Source organism: Apteryx mantelli, chromosome 2 (genome assembly GCF_036417845.1).
Source record: "Apteryx mantelli isolate bAptMan1 chromosome 2, bAptMan1.hap1, whole genome shotgun sequence".
Taxonomy (NCBI): domain Eukaryota; kingdom Metazoa; phylum Chordata; class Aves; order Apterygiformes; family Apterygidae; genus Apteryx; species Apteryx mantelli.
Window position 1 is genome coordinate 90,833,518 of NC_089979.1, and position 24,980 is coordinate 90,858,497.

The 24,980-nt window shown below is 39.9% G+C and overlaps 1 protein-coding gene across 1 annotated transcript in view; it reads right to left on the bottom strand.

The window, feature by feature from the left end:
* ANKRD33B (ankyrin repeat domain 33B) overlaps positions 1–22,457 on the bottom strand; it is a 48,989-nt gene extending 26,532 nt beyond the window's left edge. Inside the window, exon 1 of the mRNA XM_067292169.1 lies at positions 22,086–22,457. Within this exon, the coding sequence (XP_067148270.1) occupies positions 22,086–22,457 (372 nt within the window). The remainder of the gene's footprint in view (positions 1–22,085) is intronic.
* Positions 22,458–24,980: the final 2,523 nt, after the last annotated feature.

Sequence of the window (24,980 nt, forward strand, 5' to 3'; positions counted from 1 at the left end):
GGGAATATAAGAAAAGTGATTTCTTTATCAGAGGCGACTGGGGCTGCTGGTGTCTCTGAGTTTTGCAACAGATCCTATTTCATTTTTCAAATATCACAGCAAGACAGTGTGTGACAAACAAGAAAGCATGACTCATCCATCACATCAACTACATTAAAACTTACTGTAGATTGTTCCACATAAGGGCATTTTGAAATTGAGCTCAGAAACAGGTTTCTCTAAGCAGAAGCCGTAATACTGCAAGGTATCGAGTGCTCCGTCCTTCTTCTGTGGGATATTTAGCACTTCACAGAGCCGCCCCAGAGTTCTTCTCTAGTACATGCCATACCTTATTCTTACGTAACTAGCACAGACTTGAAACCTCCTCCTTTGTTTTGAAATGACAAAGCAAGATGAAAAAATATTTAGATCATAGGGCAAATCAGTCCGTCTGTGCTAAATGACTACTTTGCCATATATTCTAAATAAAATGTTACTAGTTCTTTTAATTTCATCACAGGCTTCTTAAATAAACACTTCCAGCATGGGCCCACCTGCAGTAACAGGACCTAGCAACATACTCCTTTGCCCAAGCAGGTCCAAGAATTCCAGGAGTCCTATTGTGCTTTGCTGTAATCCCAACAGACTTACATTATATTAAAATTTGCTACAAAAGTATAAATTTGAAATTTGCATGCTTACAATAGAATAAAATAGTCCTGGCAAACTTCAGATTCCTTTTAAACTGATATTTCTTCGTGCGCCTTTGGTTTCATGTATGACTGGAATAATGCTGCCAGTGTAAAAATAAACTCTGATTTGCTCAGCTATGCTGGCTAATGACATACCAATGTGTCTGATTAAGTGAGATCACAGATAGGAGCCAATTTAATAAATCAGGCTTTATGAAAAAAATTACAGATGTAAGGTTATTTGTACTCTAGATCATTACGGAAAATAGAGATCACAAGAAATACCAGAGGATCAATAATGAACTCAAGTTGAACAGCAGAGCAAATCACATACAGCAGGCAATTATTTTAGCTTTAAATAAATTCTCTTCAGGCAACTTATTTTGCATCAAGAAGCTGAGAATGAAAAGAGCTTATTACAGCCTTTTGCCTGTTATCCCAGGCAAAAAATGGGTCTGACGAAAGACTAAAATGACATTACCTATTGCTTTTTATAAGTATCTTGAAAAACAACTGTCCATTTGGCTTTGTGTAGAGTCTGTAAGCATTAATGACAATTCTGCAAGGTCAGTTTAATAGCAGTGATTAAAACAGCATGTAATTGAATTAAATAAAGTAATGATTCACTGTAATCCATAATCATATGCAGGAGGAGTTATGAAAATTATGTCTAAGTTAAAAGCCTATTACACAAACATTATGCTAAGTAATAGAAATGGATGAAAAATAAAATGTAAAGAAATAAAAAGTTATATTTAAACTTTTTCTTGTTAATTTACTAAAATAATAATAATTCATAAATTTAATATTTCGTGTTACACAAATGGTAATATTTATCTCTTTTTAATTCACTATCACACAAAGAGAAAAATACCAGATCTATTACTTAAAAAAACAAAAACAAACAAAAAAGCCCCTCCCAAACCTATTTGAGGGAAATTCTGCTCTCAGTTAAAACTGCGCAACTCTGTGAAACTCGAGTTAACAAAGAAATTCCAAATTACATCACAGTAAAAAAAAAAGAGCAAAATTTAGTGCTAAGCATCACTATCTGCTACTTACTGATTTATCTAGATTGCATTAAACCTTCCATTCTGTATAAAGCAGTCTGAGAAACTTTTCCAAGTAGCTTGAGCTTATATTATAATTGGTTGAGCTGATTAGATCAACCACAACCGAAATGAAGTAATTTTTCATGTCATCAGTGCCACGAGAAGTGGTGTTTATGTGCTACAGAAATTCATCAGGCACACCAGCTTTAGTACTATCCGTACAAAATAATTTAGACTGACCTTTTAGAGCAAGAACTGTAACAACTTATTCACCTACAAATTTATATCGGGAACCTGACAAAGAAGAATCAGGAATTTAAAACCATAGGCGCCTAGGGGGGAAGTTGCTGATATTCCCTGGAAAAGTGATCAGACAAGTGCAAAAGCATATTCCAGTGTGGACTGAGGCAGTGACATGTAAAACTTGGTGATTCTGCAAAAGCGCATAGTAGCCTAAAGCAGAAGCTTGTTTCCAAAAGCAAACTTAAATGACACTATCCAACCTGAAGGCACAAAAACGTCACCTTCATTTCACAGCATTACAAACACCACAAAATTCATTTCAGCTTTTCCCCTCCATTTGGTGAGAGATGTTCTACTCCACTTCTTTCATAAACACTTCTTGTATCTGTGGGTCTTTAAGTAAAGGTATAGCTTAGTATATGTATCATCTCTGCAAAAATCCTTACTTAAGCTTCTCTAATCTAAATCTACTGTAATCACCTCTAAAAATAGTTTCAGGAAAGTTCATTTTACTCTGCTTGGAAAATCTTGCGTTACACAACAAATAAAACCAGTGCCACTTATGCAATAAATCAGATAACAAGAGAAGCTTTCGCCCGGTAATAAAATTAGCGTGACTCTGCTGATGCGAGGAAAACTGGAGCATTATACAAAAAGTAACAATCCTTCTTTCTTCTCACTCCCGCAGGAAACCGCTCTGCATCCTCCTTATCTTCCTCTGAGGAAAACTCTCCTATTTGTGTGTGAGAAAAAAATGGTTGTTCAGCCACCAGTCACCACACCATCAGTCTCAAGTTTCATCAGGTTGGAGAACTGCTATTGCTAGTGACAGTAGACTATTTTGCAATAAAAACAGTAAACAGAATAAAGAAGTTTATATGGAAAGAGAGGATGATGAGACTGGGAGCGTACTATAGCTGATAAGAAAAGTGACATTCAGTGTATTCAAATCAGTACAAAATGAAGCTTTGCAATGTATGTGAGATCTCTAGTCACAGCAGAACTAAAGGAGGTGTAATTCTGGAGAGGGACTATGTAAGGAAACTTTAAGGAAGTACTGGTTAATAAAAATAACATCTGTTTAAAATGATCTGACAGTTCACCCAGCGGAGCTGCCTTAGGCTGGTTTATTTCCATTAGTCATACACTAAAAGGAAGTTATCTCTGGATTCAATGACATGGCAAATCAGTTAAGAATTGCATTTATGGGAAAAGTTCTATATCCTATTTATGGGTTGCCTGACTGTAAAGGACAAAAAATACTGTGAGAAGACGGTAGGCGAAGTAATACAATTTTTATAAGGTTAAATTTCCTATTTTCAGTTTAGTTAGACCGCTGTGTTGGGTACAACTACTAAATAATGACAATTTTTGACAAATAATGTAGCCTTACTAATCCTAGATTTACTGTTTGTATAGCACCTACTAATCCGTATTAATACTGTCAAATGTTAGTGCTAAATTTTGCTAGTGTTGACAGTAATAATACATGATACATACAGCCAAATTTATACATCCTCTTTGCTATGTTTATTTTTCAATATTTGTGCTAGACTCAGGTCATTCTCTTCTCTGACTTAGAAGTAAGGGAAGAGATATTAATAAGAAAGAAGTGAGAAGTCAGATTTTGGAAGACAATGTAAACCATGTACAGAGGGATTTCTGATGAAAACTCAGAAGACAGTTCCATCCCAAATCCTGTGTCTGCAGATTGAGGTGCTCTAATCATTAGCAACCCACACCAGAACTTCAGACTTCAGATATCTAAAGTTATAATAATGATCTTCCTATCGATTGCATTATTGAAGCATGATATTTTTTCCAGCAAGGCCAAAGCCCTAAGAGATACACAAAACAATACTCAAAGGTAGATCAGCTAAGACAGGGCATACCCCATACCTCATGTGTCAAGCAGCAATGTTTTCAATACAACACACTCTCTCAGCACCTAAGACCTTCAGGAAAGTTCAGAGATCAATTTAGATCTGAACTCAAACTCTTGGATCTTATGGACTCCATTGTAATTTCTGTCCTCTAGACATATACATACATTCACACACATTTAAGATAAACAGAAGAGTCTGCAGCATTTTGAGACATATTTTATAGCACATTCAGAAGCAATGTGAAATACGTTCTGTGTGCTGATATAAGACTACCAAAAAGTATTTCCTTTGACGTGAAGGCATACTATTCAACTCTTCTTCTACATGTTTAATATATACATTTTCCTTTCTGTTACGCTCTTTCAGACATGGGCTTATTGCAGCTTATATCTGCTGCAAGAGAATAACCACAGTGTTTGAATGCACAGTTTTTTCATGAAACCTCTCCAAAAATAATGATCCACAAAAATTTTGTAAACAGTAAGTTTAAATGTCACACTGGCTAAGAGATAAATACACAACTTTCCACTCTCTCATAATTTACCACTGTTTCTAATCTCTTTCTCCTATAAGCAACAACTTAAAGACCTCAGTGCATTTTCACTTGGGGATTTCTCTGCAGATGACACAGCCAGTAACGACTTTGCAAGCACCCTCTTGTGGCAATGAACTCCTGTAGCTATATAAAGAAAGCCCTTCCCAAGATGTTTCAGCTCCTTTCCTCCAACTTCTGCAAAAGGAGCAAAGAATTCTTTGCTGTACCCTTCTGCTTAGGACAGAATTTCTGGTCTTCTTGTGAAACAGCATTTTTTGTCAGGATATGTGAGTCTTAGAGCTAAATGAAATTTGTTTTGCTTGTGTTTCTTGAGGCTGCTGGCTGTGGAATCACACCAGGCCCCAATCTTGTGAAGAGTCCAGGAGTCCAGCAGTGGTTAATCTGCCACTGAAAACAAGGGTCTCACTGGTCAAAAACAAATTAACTTGATGGAGGAAAATCTATCAGGTGGAAGCTCTTCCTTGCAAAGGCCTTCACAAGGAAAAACAACTGCATACCCTTCTTGTGATATCAGAGAGGGAAGACTGTCTGCATCTCACACTTCTACACTCAAAAGCACTAATCTATTTCCTGACCCTTTGACCTAAAGAAGCTGCAAGAGCAATAAGCCCAATCTCTGTCTTAGTCTGCCATTTGAGAGTAAGTTTTGTAATGACATGGCAGGATAAACAACAGTCTCATTGTCTCTTCTTCCCAACCTCCCCTCTTCTCTGTCTTCTTAACATCATTGCCTCTTTTCCTATAATACTTCTAATAATAATCATTATTAATCTTGGAATGGACATGGATGGACCAGGAAACTGTGGTAAACTTTCTCCCCAGTGGAAGCAAAGAGAGGGGAGAACATCAGCTGCCCGTATACTACAGGAGGCCAGGCAGGGGCTGCTCTCAGAAGTATTTCTACTGCAACGGTTCCACTCCTCTGTACCCTCTGTTCCAGAGTCCTTCAGAAGATAAACTGAAATTGACCAAACATGATTCTCAGATGACAGAGATGTTTTAATATGTAGCCTACAGGAGCTTATCTTTGGATTTCCCTTACATACTCATACTTCACTCTAGATGTGTTATCACGTAGCAATAGACTGCATCCCCTTTTCAATCAAGCAAATAACAGGATAACAATAGGCAGTAGGAGCTGTTCACAGGAATGCAAGCTGAATAGTGATGTTGAGGAAGAAATGTATGTTGAAATATTATTGGTAGAAATGAAAAAGATCCTCCAGCTGGATCAGGAGTTATTTTATTTCTGTCAAGCAAAGGTCCACTGATATGAAAATAATTTTCAGCTCAAGGATTGCTCTTTTCTTCAACAACAACAAAAAAGTTAGTTTGCCTCTTCAGCTTACCATCAACTGGTGCAAGGGACAATGTTTCTTCAGATGTCAAAGAGTCCAGGTTCTTGAAAGCCCTTACCATCAACTTTCAACAATGAAGAAATTCCTTTATCTAGGATATGCATCTGGTTTTGCCTAGACTAACTTTCCTCTCAGTTGCAACTCTTCCTGTTTCCTCCCCAGTTCTACTAAGGCAGAAGATTTCTTTGCACATATATATGCAAAATGTCTCCTAATTTTCCTTGGAAAACAAATAAACTTTTTGTACAATACACCATAGATGGATAGATGCGGATGAGGAGTCTGTTTTTCACTCAGAGACCTAACATGGCTTTTGGCACATATAGATCAGTGTCACACCTTTCTGAATGTTGGAGATTTTCCGTTCTAAGTGAAAACACTACCTTCAAACAGAATATGCTATCTTCTAGTAAAGCACACAGAACTAGGATTGCTAGTACTAAAGAATATAAATTTTATGCACATACAAGGTAGCATGCACACACACATCTCAAAACCTCACCCAGAGGCAGAGACTATCTCCCCAAGAAACATGCTTTGATCAAGGCATCAGGGTTGTGCTCTCTTGACTTACGTTCACGACTTGTTAGAGAGCAAGAACTTACCTCTACTATAAATCCCATCAAACTACTGTTCCTTCTATTTTATAAATAAAGTAATTGATAGACTGCATATGACCACTGGATTTGAAACCCATCGTACATGAGACTTCCCACAAAGGAATAGTTACCTCCTGGTAAGTTTAGCATCATTCTATCAAAAGTGCATCCTTTTTAACAAAAGGAAGAACTCTAACTTTGAAAGATATCAGATTAGCACATGACTAAATCAAGTACACTTCCACTAATGGCTTTCAAGTTCTAGTTAGCAGCATTACATTAATTTAGCACTGTGTTTAGGGAACAGGCGCTTCCATAATGATTCTGGTTATCTGCGAGAGGCTCAGCCTGATTTTTTGTTTGAGCAAACACACACCATGAGAGTGGATTAATCTATTCAGACAGGACTTTCTTCCTCTCCGGTAGTTTACTATTTTTCATAAAGTAAATAAAAAAAAAAAAACAGAGTAAGATTGTTCTAAGGCATTTTTTAAGTATTCAGTCCCAGTTACAGCTTCTCTTTTATTATCTCAGGTGTCTAAATAAGGATTCATCTCCTGCTGCAGCTGTAATAGGTATCAAGGTATGGGCAGACAGCTCAGCTAAGATACAAATTGTATTTAGCATATCCAAGGGAGAGACAACAGCATCACAGTCTTACCTATCTCAAGTCAACTGAAGTACTACAGCTGGAGTTCAAGAGGAAATGCAGCACACATTTGTACTATATGCCATTGCCCTCATGGAAAGAGCTAAGTTCTACCTGCTATTTGTGCAGTCTTTCCTCTTGCACACAGTTTGTGATCACCCTGATCACCTCAGCTGAACGTCCTAGCTTCACACAACGAAAGCAACTCTTGCTTTTGTGTTTGGATCTAAGATCTTCTACTGAAGACACCCCATTAATCTAGGTAATACAGAAATGTAGGGAGGGATGGAACATTGATAAATTATTGAATTTGAATTTAAAGAGATAGAATTAAATATCTGATAAAAAAGAGGGAGGAATAATTTCTAATTTATATTCCAATTTCTAGAATGACTAAAGATGACCTGCCTGTATGAGAGAATGCTAAGTCATTAATAAAATATATCCACTTTATAGAACACTGTTTCAGTTAAAAAAAAACCCAGCAACTGTTCTTCTAATCAGGAATTAGCGAATAGGCCAGCGTTTCCATCAGCCCTCTCTGTTGCTTTGCCACCAAAGGAGAAAATGCCTGGGAGCCTTTTTCTATCAGAGGAAGATGCTTGCCACCAGCTCAGTTCTGCGTTAGGCCACGCAAGCTATCATGGAGGATTTTTTGCCATTAGTAAGCCATGTCTAAGCAAAAAGGCTGGCGAGCTCGGGAAACTGGGCATCATTTTCTGTTAGAGGTGTAAAGATATCAGCAACTGCAGAGATTTCTAAGTGGAAAATGAAAACCTTTGGTTGAAAATGGGCTTGGTTGCTTAGAGACATTAGTCGATTAGAGCAGTATAGAGGTGGCCTATAAATGTAATTTTCTTTCATTTTTGTGGTGCCCAACCCCATAGTACTGGGGAGCGATTTGCTAAGAAATGAAACATATTTACCCTGAAGAAAGATAATTCCATTAATATTTGTGCAATACTTGTAATTCATAATGATGAAGAACACAAAAGAAAAGGAAGCTCTCTTTAACTATTGTACCAGCCCAGGATCATTAGCAGTAAATAGGTATAATGAGTAGGTAGGAAGTGACATGGTAACTACTCAGTTTTCAGTGCTTCCACTCAATGCCATTTATTTGACAGAGAATTTCAGTCTCACCACAGAAGTTCATCAGCCCTTGTGCCCAACCTCTACCAAATCAGCTCAAGAAACCCCTTCCACACCTCAGGCAGGATGCGCAGTTCAGATGAAATTCTACCACCTACACAAAGGCATTGATTCATACAGAAGCAATAATTAAAGGAGATGTGAACCTTAACAACTTCAGAATAAACACTGTTTTTCAGGCTATGTTCTTATCTATTTTTGAGTCTGGCTTTTTATTTCCCCTTTAAAGAAAAACGAAACTGTGTGCTAAGTCATCATGCTCACCTAGATATTAGAAAATACAGGGAGGAAATATGAAGGTCTTGCCTCAATCAGAAGAATGACAACTTATAGTCTCCGTCTCTTTTTTCAGCTCATGTATAAGGAAAATAGTTTTTAGGCCCAGACTTGAAAATTCCTGATTTAACAACATTTTACTTTGCATATATCTTCATTCATTCCAATGAAACTGTGGCATGAACTATTTCATCAGTATGTGGCTTTTTCTTACATCAGATGTCTCCAGTCTAAACATTTACTCATGGACAAAAATCCCCGTGCACATAGAGAGTTTTAAATTTTTTTCAGAGAAAATATAATCAAATTTCAAAGTCATTTCTGGTTCCTCTATCACTTCTACTAGAATGTTCATCACTCTTTAGAAATGCCTTGACCTGGGGACAGGCTGTGAAACTGTCCTTTTCCCTTGACATTTATTTTTGATTCAACAGAAATTAAGGTGACTTAAGTCTGTGTTGAAAAGTTGCACTGAAGTAAAAAAGACAGGAAGTTTTGGAGCTGTTTTTCTATTTCTCTGACATACACTGAAAGTATGCCATTGAGTAATACTGCAATATCTATTTAAGGGCAGAACGTCAGGTCTTTGTGTTTCTAACTCAAAATTATGGGCTGGATGTTTCCTGTTACATTCAGAGTCAGACTCTTTCAATCCACCTCTGGAAAGCTACAAACAATAGCAAATACCCAAAATGAAGGCTTCCTGTAATTAATTAAGGTAACTAACATTAGTACCAAAATCCTTCAAGCAAAAATCACCTTCCTCCTCTTAATATTTGGAAATCTTACTGTGAATATTTCCACAATAGACCTGTAGCAAATAGAACAATTATACTAATTAATATTGCTTCCAATAATCCTAAAAATCCTGCTAGGACAGGTAGACTTCAAAATCATGTATTTAGTGACAATTCAGAAGAGATGCAATTACTGTATTAGAATTAGAATTATACGAGGAAGTGCAAAAAAAAATGGTATTTTTGGATAGGTATTCAAAGTCTGAACTGGGTACCTGATCCCTATTTTAAAAGTTTCTTCCCCTCTATTTTGGTGGAGAGCAGGAAATATCCTAAAAAGTGTAAACATACACATTAAACTCACCAACTGCAATTACTGCTTGGCATTACAGAAACACTAGCATGAGGTTTTTTTAATTCTAATGTTGCCACGGAAGTACTGTCTGTGCCTAGCAGGGTGCCTGACCAAAGGACCTGGCATGGGAGGGCAGAACTCCCTATGGAACTGAAGGTCAGGTGCTAAAACGCCAGAGAAAAACCACACTATTTCTTGCTGACACATGATAGCTAGGGATTTTAGGGGAAGGAGATCAGTTTATATCATGTAAGTGATGTGTGAAGCGCAGAGTAACAATCATATTGCTGCGTACTAAAAAACCATGCAACTCTATCTGCATGCCCATTGCACTGTGGCTGGATGCAGCCCCCTTAGAAGGACTTCTGAAATCAATTCATAAATCGACTGCACTTACTGTAATGAGCACAACCTAGGCTGATCTAAAAATGTTCAAAGACAAAATTATAATAGTAAGTGAAAGACATTTCACAATGTTGCATCTTAGAGTAAAATAATCTGGGTGACAAATTTTAAGAGAAAGGCAGACATTTATTTATCATGTCTCTTTCTCTTTTTTTCTTTTTCCTCTGGATGCTTGATACTGCTTACTGCTTCTGAAGTATCTTTTCAGTATTAAATAGGTCAATGTTTGATTCATGCCGTATCACTGACAAGATGACTGGGAGGTAACGTATGGGGGGAAAGGACTGCGGTATCTGCTTATATTCTTAAAATTGAAAAGCAACTTTTTCAAAGTCCTCAGGCAACTATATTTTTTGTAACAGATGTATCTCAGTGAGGCAGGTCCTGTGTGCCACACAATTATCTTACTTTTGGGGGGAAGTCTCCTCATATATGTAATGGATCCAATGCACTTAATGGGAACTTGTATGGAGATAACCGATGTTGTAAATGTACCAAGGCATCAAAATTCAGTAAACTTGCATACATGCTATTTTAATTCAAGCAAGGTACTAACAAGATTATTATGTATCCAGGACTCTATTTTGTTTTAGAGCAATTAAGGTTCCTATTCTACAAGCAATTATGCTCGTGAATATCTTTACACATGGGTAGCCTTGTTGTGTTCTCATGAGCAGAATTAATTTCAGCGTTGGGAGATTAAGTCTGTAATCCATACAGAAGCAGGAGAAGATATTATAAATTCCAGAAACAGTAAAACAAAACAAAACTGAAACAGCAAACCCCTTCCCCCATCCCCATATATGATAGATAGGTGGAAAGGAAGATACAGCCGACCCCAGGTAGGCAGCCACAGGACTGCACCTGGAGGTGGACCTGTGTCCTACCAGTTGGTGCTGACAGAGAGGTTGATGGGCGAGCTGGTGTTTCAAAGCATGGCAGGAAGGAGATATTTTCACACCATTCCCAGAGACCTTGAAACAGAGTGGTTTCTTTCTCTGTCACCTATGAAAGGGCAGTTTTGCTCCCTCTGTCAAATCACAGAATGCACTTGCTATTCAAGAATAAAGTATTTTTTATTCCAGACTGGTGTTTCCACATGGGCACATGGGGAGCTGTTCTGAAACAACAATAGCAGAACAGTGTCTTCTGATAAAATTACGCTGCTCAATTTCCCATGTAGACAGGGTTCTAGTAATAGAATACTGAAGAACTGCCTACAGCATGGCAGAAAAAAAAAAAAAAAAAAGCTGTTGCTTCCCAGCTCCCAGCTGAAGACTTCTTCTGGCTGAATATATCCAGGCATTTACTATGCAGTAAAGGTTGTCTCAGTGTAACCGGAAAACTCATCTACTGTGTTTGCAATTTTTACTAGCTTGGATAGGCTTCATAAGTCTGAACACCAAGGCTCCATTAATATTGGTATCTCATTTTCCAAAACTGACCAATATACTGTATATTCTATACAGTTCATCTAAAAGGTTATTCCTATTTAATGCTCTTTATAGAAAGTACAAAAATACTTTAAGTGAATTCCTTTATGAACCTGAGCTGTGACTACAACTTCTCTCTTCAAGCCTTTATCAAAGCCGTATGATACTTTTGAATACACAGAGAAACCTCAGCACCTTCCAAAGAAAGGTTTCTGTTTCTTTCATTAACACCTGCAGACACTTTCCTGAATACATTGCCAGTCTTCCCGTGTTTCTTAGAGAGTAAATAGGTGTGCTTAGTCTTTTTTCATGCTAGCTACAAACAACAAGATATCTAGGCTTTCTAAACAATGCCAAATACCTCCTGAAAGTCTGTTCTTATGAACGTATCGAATATATTCAGTTATCTGCTACTTTTCCACTTCAGAAAAGTAATAACACAGGCTTATAAGTAAGCCTACCCCTCTAGGAGTAACACAGGCAAGACTTCCCTGGAGGTCCTGATTTGGACCTGAGCTGATTGTTCGCAGAGTCTCCTGAGTGCACAAAGCTCTCAGGCACGAAGCCACAAAAGATAAAACCCTCCAGATGTGAGAGATTTTTAACATGTTGCCCGATCAGCCTCATAGCTATCACAGGTGTGGGCTCAAAACATTATACATGCAAAATGTGTCAAGCAGCCAAAGCCTGACTGTGAGTCAATCACACTTTGAATCAGCCTGCTTTCAAATTACTCTCTGGGGAATTTAGCAGACATAATAGAAAATAATGGAATTGAGAAATGGGAACTATTTCCACATTGTGGGTTTTTCCCACAGTGGATACAATTTGAATTGCTAATTCTCTGCCAGCTGTGCAACTGCAGGCTCTGTGACAACCGTCCTCTTCATCTGGTACTTAATTATTTCTTATTGTGACACATTGGGTATGCTACAAAATTATATTTTGCCCAGGTTAAAGGGTTTTCATTTTTGTTTCATTAGAGAGACTCTTAGAAATGGGTAAATACAAAGCTATATGGCATACCATTAAAAAAAATTAAAAGGATAACCTCTGAGTATAACTTCATTTATGTAAGCACTAAAAGTGAATTCCTGTCCCCAGTAAAGTCAGTGAGAGTTCTTCATTGCTTTCTCATACTCTAGAAATTTTATTTTCTATGTAAAAAACTACCAGCACTTTTCAGTAGGTGTCCTTCATGCAACTAACTATATCTCAATCACAAAAGCTTAACCTAATTCTACAAGGCAAGAATGGCCATAATACAGGAAGAATGCTCAGAAAAATTGTTAGCAGCCAACATACTGTATATGTCATTTGTTAAAAAACACTCCAGAACAGAGAGATTTGTACTAATGAGAACTGAAAAAGGTACTGAAATTAATCACAGAAACATCAATTTGGGAAAAACAGGAGCACCATATTATCTACATCATCCTATTTGAAAGCTACATATCTCATCATATCTGAAATAAGTACATAGAATTTAGAAATAGAAGTTAAACCAATTTCACAGAATCACAGAATCACTGAGGTTGGAAGGGACCTCTGGAGATCATCTAGTCCAATCCCTCTGCTCAAGCAGGGTCACCTAGAGCACATTGCACAGGATTGCATCCAGGCGCGTTTTGAATATCTCCAGAGAAGGAGACTCCACCACCTCTCGGGGCAACCTGGTCCAGTGCTCTGTCACCCTCACAGTGAAAAAGTTTTTCCTCATGTTCAGATGGAAGTGTCTGTGTTTCAGTTTGTGCCCGTTGCCTCGCGTCCTGTCGCTCGGCACCACTGAGAAGAGTCTGGTCCCATCCTCTTGACACCCTCCCTTCAGATACTTGTACACATTGATAAGATCTCCTCTCAGCCTTCTCTTCTCCAAGCTAAACAGGCGCAGCTCTCTCAGTCTTTCCTCATAAGAGAGATGCTCCAGTCCCCTAATCATCTTTGTAGCCCTTCGCTGGACTTGCTCCAGTAGTGCCACATCCCTCTTGTACTGGGGAGCCCAGAACTGGAATACGCAGTACTCCAGATGTGGCCTCACCAGGGCTGAGTAGAGGGAGAGAATCACCTCCATCGACCTGCTGGCAACACTCTTCCTGATGCACCCCAGGAGACCATTGGCCTTCTTGGCCACAAGGGCACATTGCTGCCTCATGGTCAACTTGGTGTCCACCAGCACTCCCAGGTCCTTCTCCGCAGAGCTGCTTTCCAGCAGGTCAACCCCCAACCTGTACTGGTGCATGGGGTTATTCCTCCCTAGGTGCAGGACCCTGCACTTGCCTTTGTTGAATTTCAGTATCAGTGTAGTTCTAACGACAACAGAACTGGAAATATCACTGTTCCTTTCAAATTATGCTACTTTGTGCACTCTGAATTGAAAAGCCTCCAAACAATGATGAATTAGGGGGACCACTCAGGTCTCAGAGAAAATCTGGGCCGAGTGTGGACACTGTTGGTTCTCCCTCAAAGAGGCTGCCTCTGAGCAGGAGGGATGTGAGCTGAGCTGCACACTTGCTCGAGTGCCAGAGACCGTCTCCTTCTGCTGTGTACAGACAGGCTGTGCTTATCTACTGCCATTAAGAGACTGCTGATGTTTCCCAAATTAATCTTTATTACCAAATTAACAGCAAATTTGTGTCACTGATCATATATCATATTTCTTTAGAAGAAGGAAAATGCGTTTTAATGAAATGTAATTTAAAACAAACCTGATGCACACTAGGCTTATCTGACACTAGCATTCAACACCTGTAAAGTCATACAAGAGTTGCTACTCAGTCTCACTATCACTCTGCTTTATGAAAATGAAATACTACTAACACACAGTAGTCTTACTATAAATCACCTGTCTTTTGTTCACCTCCATTATAAAGTAATCATTACCAAAATCTGTAACTGGGCTTTGCTTGTTTTATCTTTTAGTCTATCTCTTCTTGAGTAGTAGGACAGGTTTTAAACATAATAGTGCCTGCTGAAATGTCTAGAGAGATCTAAATACATATTTTGATTCCTTGTATTCCTCGTACATTATTTATTAGTATTTATTTCCATAATTTATATTATTCCCCAGCACACACACAACACCATGTGGCTAAAATTAATATGACAGTGAGTGGTTCCTGTGCCACATATGCAAAAGTGAACCTTAATATATATTTCAAAGGCCTTTTGACTTGTCCCCTGAAATCCAGAGAAAGCCAGACTGAGTGAAAGCCAAACAAATCTCAGCTCTCTGGAAAGTATAACACCAGAAGCAAAAGAAATAAAAGCCTCCAGTGGGGAGTGCTGGGGATACCTAGCCCTTCCTTTCAACCTCACCGTGGTGACACTGGTCCTCCAGAAACCAGAAGTGGAATCAGAACATCCAGCACTACCAGGATCAGAGGATGGGAAGGAAATTCAAAGCTGAGCTCTTGTTGACTGTGAAAGGTGGGGAACTGAGGAACGGCTGTCACTCACAGCCTCATCCTAAATCCATCACTCCTATGGTGCTTTTTAAAAGAAAGCTCTGAATCCAAAGACTAAGATGGGCACGTTTCCTCCTTCTTGCTCAGAGACCCTGCCTGGAGAGCTATAGCCTGTATATGTGATGAGGCAGACAATGACCCTTACTGGTACTTAGTTCAGAGCTGAAGAATTTTGGACTTTTTGGACTTTTGGACCCACTTCCTTTCCTAAGATATGTGGAGCCTTGTAGCTCCTACAGGCTACTGCAACTGAACAGGACCCAGTTTTTTCGGAGCAATCAGAAGCTTCTCAGCAGTGTCATCTGTTTCAACTTTCATTTTCTTCCAGAAAAACAATATTGGCTTGCATTTGGCTTCAGGTCAGGCATGAGACCTGAATAACAAATGCTACACAGAGTAGTATCCTAACTCAAGGAGCACCCCACATCCGAAGATTTGAAATACTCCTAAGGCCAAGCATTTGTGTTGCTAAAACTCAAAAGAGAAGTGATACTGGAAACTATTTTTTTTTCCTGTATATTAGACATCTTTTTCCTTGAGGAGGGGAAGGCAGAAGAACAACAGTGCTCAGAGATCAGTCACTTCCATTACTAGGTATCAGTAGAGTTGCTGGGATCAAAAGAGCACAGGGACTCTTTGTATGGTTACATGTTATGTCAATGCAGACTGAAACTGGTTGAACAGCTCAAAACTGAATGCTGAAATATCACCACAAAACAGCACAGAACTACAGCTTGTTTTATTTTGGTTTTATCATCATACGGAGCTTTTTGTCAGAAGTTGGCTAGATATCCTCCATGCCTACATATTAATTTCAAATAACCCTTTTAAAATACCAAATTAGAAGAGACACGAATTTGCCTAAAACTTGATTTTGGACAGCATTTTGTGCCTCAGTAAAATTCCAAGGAAAGGAATTTAGCAACCTTTACGTGAGGAAAATTAGTGCCAATATTCCTTCTTGAGTAATTCCTCCACAGTCCTGTGCCAAGAATATAAACTTGCATTTCCTAATGGGATGAAGGAGTTAGCAGTCTCATTGTGCACTGTAAAACAAACCTCAGAGATTCTCCTGGAAAAATGCAGTAAGGCATACTGAGGTTATATATTTCATAGAGTTGTTACAGATATATTCTATTAAAGACACCATTATAGACCTGTCCTAATTATTGATGACAAATGTCCCAGACAACCAGTCTTGTTAGAATATCACTAGATTTTAAATATAGCCATATTTTATTACATCTAGAGTCAACCTGTGCTCAGCTGGGTAACCAGGATCATCCCTGCCTTGCTGAAGTGCTCCGTAAGTCCAAATATTTGATTTAAGATACTAATGTGAAACACTGTCTAAACTAGAACAAAAAAAAAGTTGCTATGATCTTTGCATCTAGGCTATACTCAGGCTAAAAAAATCTCTCCTGTTCCATGCACTTTGCATGAAGCAATTTGTCAAAATTTTACAAGGAAACTGCTCTTCATTTACTTTCTCTAAAAGCCACATTGCTGGAAACTCAATCAGACTTGTGCAACTTCCTCATGTTGATGAGGTCTTCAAATCCGTATCTATTGATTTCAATGAGAGTTACAGCTGTTAGCTAATGTCGCTTATGACACTAAGCACAAATTCTGTCTAACTACCTGTCTATTGCATGGAGGATGCAGCAGGTTGGACTGTGCCTTTCCAGTCCTGCATTTGCATTCATTACTTCTAAGCACCTTCACGATCCTTATTAACTGTTCTCTTTACTCTTTTGAAATCACAGTCCATACATTTATTTCTTCTTCAGGTAAGAAGCTGCTTTAAAGGATATATTTCTGTGCCAGATTTACAAAGGCATTAATCACCTAACCGTTCAGATGAATGCTGACTGGGGCATGCAGACATCTAATCTGCCCTAACACCCTTCTGAAAATGCCTCCAAGCACCTACCTGTGTAAATCTGGTCCACTCGCTCATTAGCTCACCAAATTCCCCTCTGAACCAACTGACTTTCTATTTTACATGTTTTATATACTCTTTTCTGATGGCTTTCCTTGAGTTGTAATTATAGTATTTGAAGGGTTCCCAATTTGGTTTGAGCAGCTTCCGCATTTTGCCATCTAACACTCTTTGCCTTGTCTCGCTAGCTTACCTCCTTTCTGAAATTAAATTAAAAAAAAAAAATATATATATATATATATATTTCCAGGGACTCTTTTGGGGTATTTGGGGGTTTCTGTACTATTTTGAAGGATTTAAAATAGATTACTTTTGTCTGTACAGTCTGTTTAAAACTATTTTCCACCCTAAAAAAATCCCTTTTATGGTTTAGTGTCATGATGTTAACTTTTTTTTCAGTACCTTCCATGAGAATACCCTGTATGAGAGAATATGAGAGAACTGAAACTGCCTGTGCACAATATGAAAAGAGTTCCCACCAAATTGTAGCAGATTACCTTCACAGAATCCTTTTTCTGACGTGGGATCTCTCACGCTACGTGAAAGGCAGTATGTGACAAGCCCTTCCTTTCCAGGAAATCTTTATGTCTCACCTGAAAATGCTGCAGTCCTAGTTTTTTTTTCTTTTAGAAGGCAACATCTTGAAGACAACAAAAATAACAAACATAGGTTAACGGACTGTTACACAACCTCTGGCTTTTTTTGTGATTCTTGACTAAACATAAAAAATCGCATTATTTTTATTCCAATTTCAAGAAATGGGTGGTGGCTAACAAAGATCCAGACTTCCTAAATTCCTCCTAAATTGTGATTTATATAAATTTCAGGCTTAGGGTTTGACACCCAAGAAATCCACCTTTAAGGCCTGCCAGCAACTCATGTCATGCCTCCCTGAAGGTCTGAACATCCTCCTACACTTAGACTTCCACCTATATTCCAAAGTGAAAAACGCCCGCTCCATGGTGGGGGCATTTCTAACAAACTGAGCATGCCTAAAAATTGTGGGCAATAGCAAGTTCAGCGCCAAGCTTGGCAGCTATAGCAACTCAAGTTCAAAATAATACCTGTGATTTTAGTAGCTGGGATGTCCCTGCTGTTACCTGCTCTGGCTTTAAAAGCAGCATGGTTAAAGGAAGTGGGAACCACTGGTTCTGCGCCCTTCCCCGCCAAGCACCATTTTAGGAGCACAGCCCTTTGGCAAAGACAAATTCTGACGTCCACACCTTTTGATGAGCAGAACTAAAATCACAAACACACAGTCTGCACTATATAATGCTACACTTAAACAATAAACTATTTAATTGCATATACTTTCCTAGCATTGGTTTCTAGTATGGAACTGGACAACAGAGGCATAGATTAATGACATAAAAAATGAAATGCTGAAAAAGACAACAGAATATTTCGCACATGTATCAACCCTAAAATACAGAGATGCAGAATACGTATTAATACGGACTATACCGCACAGACAGTTAACACAAAACCTTTTGAAGGCTGAGCTACAGCAATTATTTTAAATCTGTTACGGGAACAATTTTTGCTGCCTTCTCTTTCCCTCCTTCCAATCCCTTATTGCCTTCTCTATTGTCACAACATATTTCTAAAGTCTTTGCTTTGATTCTGTAGGTAGGTAACACCAGAGTTTGAAACTCAGTCTTTCTGAGTATACATAAACCTTGTCGCCAGACAAGTTATTACACTAACCTATTTTGAAACTTTTGAAATGCGAGTATCTGAAATTCTGGAAATGGGGCTTTATGGAGGCAAAACCAGTGCCCGTACCACAAGGTGAAAACCAGCATCACTACCCAGATGACATTCTGGTCTCAGCCATGTCAGGAGATTTCACTGGAGACATTATTTTACCTTCTCATACATATTTGCAGATCCCTCTTTACAGCCAGGGTGAGATAGGTAAATATTTACAAATTGAGGGGCAGTCCTCCATGAACTGCAATTAGTATTAATGTATTATATGTTGTCATAGTCATTTTTTAAAAATATTTTGGTACTAGATTTCAACAAGGAGAGGAAATAAGCAACATCAGGTAAGTCTTTCAGGACTCTGCATATAGACAGCATTGCAATAGGAGATGGGGAGATCAATTGTTTGGGGAATTTATACTGGTTTTATATATACAAACTGTTGTTGCCTTGACAGTAATGAAAATGAGACAGGGAAAGGATGGGTCTTCAGGCTATGTATGATGACTACTAATAAATCGGAAGTTTGGTTTATTGCAGGAGGGTGAACTTGGTGAAAGCCTGTGCTTGGCAGGTGGCTCCTGAGCAGGGATGCTGCAGTTCATGAACGTGCACAGGAAAGGAAGTCTCTGTAGAAACTGTATGAAAAGTCACCACTTAGGACTGAAAAATTGTCTCAAAAGGGAGAGTTGATGGATTTCAATGAAAGGGAAGGGAAAAAAATAAATAAGGTTACCTGTAGATAATATCTCAACATTTTCAGAAATATTTTTTTCATAATCTTAAATTTACACATAGAACTGCTTTAGGGCCAAGAACAAAATTTAAAACCAAAAGAATGATAAAACTCTAGCTTTTTTCTCCCAAATTAATTTAAGAATTTAACAATTAGGAGTTTTCTTCTTAATTTTTAGATTTGTTTTTAGATTTGAGTTTAATTACTTTTGGAATAAAAATGTGGTATTTCTTATTATCATAACCTACTACATGTTTTGCCTATTTAAAAGAAAGTAATTTTTAAATTGTCAAAATGAAACTGTACTGTAGATTTATCTTCTGGCATGGACCATTTTGTTCTGTAAATGAACTGTAAGAAAAAAAATGCTTTCCAATAAATACATGCAACATAGTGCTGTAAAGAAACATTATCCTGGCAAAAGAAGATTCTGAAAGCAATGGTACAGATCTGAGCAATTAACAAATGTTAGCACAAGAGGAATATATAACTCCTTATTTTTTCATCAGAAAAATAAGTTTTGTCTATGTATAATGTGCGATGATTTTATATGAGATGGGAATTTAAGAACTGCATAAATTCCACAGAAAAGGCATTAAAAGGGCTGAGTGAAATTTTTTTTGTCAGATGAAGTTCTCTGAAAGATGTGGCTTAATTATTGCAAAATAATGCGAATTTGAGCTGATTTTCTGCCATGAGGATTTCAGAACTGAAGCTCAACCTGAAGCTCAAGCTTCCCGGCAGAAAGGTTTCTTCCATCCTATTCACATCTGCCTGAAAAAGTTAGACTGTCCTGCGCCATTACACTGGGATTAAGGCGACTCTGTGAGGGTTCATATTCCCTCTAGCTGCGAGAGACATTGAATTCATCTCACACATCACGAATGAGGCCTCCAGCAGCCACTGAATCCAGAACTTCCTTTCCTTCCTTTTCATCAAAAATGCATAAAGCAGAATTTGATATCAAAGTTTAATTTCAGGTCAAATGGAGTATTTGCTTAAGTAGAGCAAAACTTTTTTTTTTTTTTTTTTTTTTACAGTGTGAACAAATACTATGAGCTTTAAGTTTGGATTCAAGCAAAAAATTTGTTTCTTTTTTGGGAGGCAGGTGAGATGAGGGGGAATTATGTGCTTTTTGGGAAGAGGGATGGGGAAGGGAGGCTTGTCCAACCAAGTAAACTATTTTCACAACCCTGATCTGCTAAGCTCTGTACAAGGAGCTACTGTGGGCTTCTAGCTGATGCCTACACTGAATTTCTTCACACTTGCTGATGCAGCTTACACCTGAGGTGTAAGATGCCTGCAGCTCTATAGCCTCTTGGGGCTTGCAGCATGCTAGGAAGACCCCACTTTCAGATGGGACAGCTATGAGGTACTTGGCCTATTTATGCCACACATATGGTGGGCCCAAACCATCTCCATTGCGGCACACTTTAGGCACATCTAAGGAACATGCCTGAAAGGAGGCTAGTGTCCATACAATGAGGCTATTGAGTTTTGGCTCAAATTCAGACCTAGCCTTCACATGCAGCACAGAGGTATCTGCAGAATCCTCAAAATCCATAATGCATGTTTTGATGCTCACGCGTTAGCTACTAAGGGTTTAAACTACAAAATATGTTGGCTTTGCCAGAAAGGTCAATTTGAGACATTGCTACCCTCAGCTGCTCATTCCCATCTCCATGCCATAGTTTGCTGCCCTCCCCCAGATGTGTTAATACAGTTTTTTATATTTGTATCTTTTCTGGAGCTTTACTGTAAATCAGATCATTGAAATAATCTGCATTAAAAATAATCCTTTTAGGGGGAAGGTTGCTATAGTATCAATCTATATCATTCTGATGCTATAGTTTACAAAGAGCTCCCACAAAGATTTGTACTGGCACAACTACTATAAACTGGAGCATGAGGATGGAAATGAGCAGCCTGGGCTGGAGATGGGCAGGAATTTCTTAAGCCAGTTTCTCCCACTCCAGCATACCATTAACTATGGAATTAGAGTCCCTTTTTTCCTCCTGAGGCTTTTAAAGGGTTATTTATTCCCTCTTACCTCAGAGTCCAGGGAATCATGAAGAAAGCTTAAGAGATTCTTGGAGAGTTTATAATGAGATATAATCCTATGTGCATATATGCCTATGTGCATCAAAGACTAAAAAAAGACCTCTCCAAACAGCCTTAAAACCAAATATTTGCATTATTTTCCAAGCAAAACCCACTGATTTTGCCAAAATTTTCAAGTCACTTGCCCACTTAAAGTCGCTGAGGCTTCTTTTCAAAGTGTTCCCATCATGGACTAGTCATAGAAAATTTCAGCTGGAGCAGTTTTTTCGAGATTGATTGTTTATGCAAACCACAAGTAAAAAATCTTAGTTTTAATATAAGCAATAATAATACTAGTGAATGGAGTGACTGTTGCTAATCTTTTAATATTGTTACTCAAATGTGGCAGTTACCCAGGAAGTTGTTCCCAGGGTTTTGCCTTCTGACTTGGAGACTCGGTGCCTGTAACTGAGTAACAGTCACAAAGTCAATCACAAAACAACTGACAGAAGATCCAAAAATAGGTCATCACCCGCCAAATCTAATAAGAACTGCGAAAAGTCTGATTTTTAGCAAGGAACTCCATGAGTCCTCCTGGGTATTGTAGAAACGGGGAGAAAGCTTACATTTTTTAGCGAGGGGAAAAAAAAAAAAAAAAAAAGGAAATACGAAGTTTGCGCGCTTGCAGGGCTTCTCGAGGTGCCGGGTGGGAAGAGGCGGGCTGCGGGCGCCCGCGGCGGCCCCGCAGCGCGAGCGCGGCGGCTCCCGCGGCCGCCTGCGGGGCGTGGAGCGGAGCGGCGCGGCGCGCGGCGCTGGTTGCTCACCCGCCTGTTGCGGTCGGTCTCCCGCACCTCGTCCTCCTCGGGGCCCTGGCGGAGCAGCGTCCGCAGCACCACGGCGTTGTTGGTGCAGCAGGCGCGGAAGAAGCTGAGCGCCTCGGGGCTGTCGCGCTCCGCCCGGCCCAGCGACCAGCCGTCCCCCTCCCCGTCCTCCGGCCCGCCCGGCGGGTAGAAGGAGTCGTCCGAGGCGATGCTGCAGGTGTCGGGCAGCTCGGAGAAATCCTCATACTCCTCGCAGTCTTCCTCCTCCTCCTCCTCCTGCTCGTCCTGCCCCTCGGCGGCGGCCCCGGGGCCGGGGCGGGCCGGCTGCTCCGGCTGCCCCGCCAGCTTCTCCGCGGCCCCCGCCAGCAGCACCATGCACGGCGCCAAGCCGCGGCCGCGGGCGCTCCGCGGGGGCGCCCCGCCGCTCCGCGGCCCGGCTCCGGCTCCGGCCCCGCCGCCGCCCTAGGGGCGCCGCCGCCCCATACGCGGCCCCCCTTGCCCCGGGCTCTCCCCAGGCGGGGGCTGCGGCGGGATTTTTTTGCTTTCGCTGTTGTTCCCGCTGCCCGAAAGGGGGGTTTCCCTTTTGCTCGCTCGTCCCTTCAGGCAACTTCGGAGCCGCTCCCGCTGCTTGCAATCCCGCGCCGGGGCGCGCAGGGCCGCGGGCGCGAAGAGGCTGCCCGCCGGCGCCGGGCGCCCGCCACGAGCAGGAAAGACAGTGAAAAAGCTCCTGGCCTGTAATCCACTCGGCATCCCTTGGAGAGGATTTGGGGCTTCGGGCTTAGCGCGCTGGCATCAGGGACGCGTTTTAAAAGCGATTTGCTGGGGGGGGGGGGGGGGGGGCATGCAGCTGCCCGCGTCGCTTTTTACGCGCCCCACGGCGAAACTGCAGCGGGCAGGTGAGAAATGTGGGTTTCAGGAGCACCTCCAAATTCCTCCCCTCGCCTCATTTGTTCATCGCAATTAAGCAGCGTTTTTACGTCTCTGAGTTTTATTGCTCTTCTGCGAAAAGAGGTCACCCCGAGACCACTCGTTTCCGGAAAAGGCAGGGCCGTTAATACATTGGACCAGGTGAGGAAGAGGCGGCAACGAGTTGCTCAGCACGAGTTCTGGCTTCCCCACAGCCGCGATTGCAGTGATGTGTTTGAAAGATTTCAGGAATACAACTACAATGTGTAGAATCAATCTTTTAAAATGGATATTAAGCATTCAAAATAAGGAAAATAGTTATACAGAATTAGAATGCTTAGAGGGAGAACTTACCTTTCAGAAAATAATTCATTAAATCACATAACACAGCACCCACAGTTTACCAAATGCAGAGATGTTAGGCACATATTTTTTAGGTAAAGCATTTAAAGATTAGATTGAGAGGAATAACGCATGCCTAAATTCAGTTCCTGCTTTGTCACAGTTCTTTCATAACCTTTTTCCCTTTTCAAATACCGTGGATTAGCATAATTCTCTGGCAGGGAAATGGTGGGGAATGCCCTTCAGCCAACAAAACAGGATATTTGGTTTCCTCAACAACACTTTGAAGTGAACCTTATATATATGTATGCTTCAAAAGGTGAATGTCCAGCGTCCAAGTCCTTACCTGTTTGAAGGGAGACAAAGAAGCTTGCATTTCTGCATGAAGTGAGGTACAGTATGATGCACTTTTTTTTTTAAGTTGAAGTAAGGTATGAATTGAAAGTCAAACATAAATATGAGTCAAGGGGCCTGAGTAGAAGGTGTTTAGTCTTTCAAGAAAACAACATGTGAAGCAGATATCACAGGTGATCGAAAGCCTAGTGGCTTCTTGATGCCCTGTACAGCATCAGTCGGTAGGGTTAGTGGAGAGTCTAGCAGAAGGATATCTGTAATCAGAATCAGTAATAAATAGCTCCCTGATTGGCTGCTTCTGCAAAGAGGCTCATCTGTGAAGAAATGAGATTAAACCATTCTCTCACCTCCAGACACCTCAGATCATAGCTGACAAGCACTGTTCATGCTGATGCTGCCCATCTTGCATAATTTCTGCACATAAAGAAAGGCCCTTATTCCCTGAGACTGATGTATATGTCTGTCCACAGATCAGCTGCTTCAGCTGTTGGCTTTAATTTCAGCCTGACAGCTCTGTAGGATTGACTTTTTCTTCTCATTGCTAGTCAATTTGTTAAGTATTTTGCTTTTGAATTCCCAAAGCTCCAGGGCCCCATTTCAGCTCACCTTTTGTTTCCTGCTCAGTGTGGCCATTAATCTGGCCAGCAGTATCTTTATTTCTTAGAGTATCATTTGTATTTGGAAAGAACTGCGTTTTTCCTTGAGAATTGACAGCTCACAGGGAACATTTGCGTTGTTCTCAACCTGAACTTATCAGAAGAGCTTAGAGCTCATGAAGACTTTTGGCTCCAAAAACTTGTCTTTTCAATTATAAACGCTGGTCTAATAAAAGATACTAGCTCGCCCATGTACCTTGCCTGATGCACATTAAGCAGTATATAGGTGAAGATTCAGCTCATCAGTAAGAATCAAGGTCTCAGATATAGCTGCTTTGTTTCTGTTTCATAAAATAATTGTACACGTGTAAGGATTTACTATAAAATTTATATGCAATATGTTGAAAAAGGTGCAGACTGTAGTAACTTTCAATAGCAAAAAAAAAAAATCTAACTAGAGGGGAACAAAACCAAATTATTTCAATTTAGGAAGAAATGTTTGTAAGATATATTTTTGTTTCAGATTGTAACAGATGTTTCAGTGTAACCTTCACATGGTTACCTGAAGGGTGGATAGGGAAAACAATTACTAGAAAAGAAATTCAGTTTTCAGCCTCTTTCATATCTGACATTTCATGACAGAGCTGCTTTGGCGTGACATATTCCTTTTTTCTCTTTCCAAGTTTGATGTGCTTGGTGT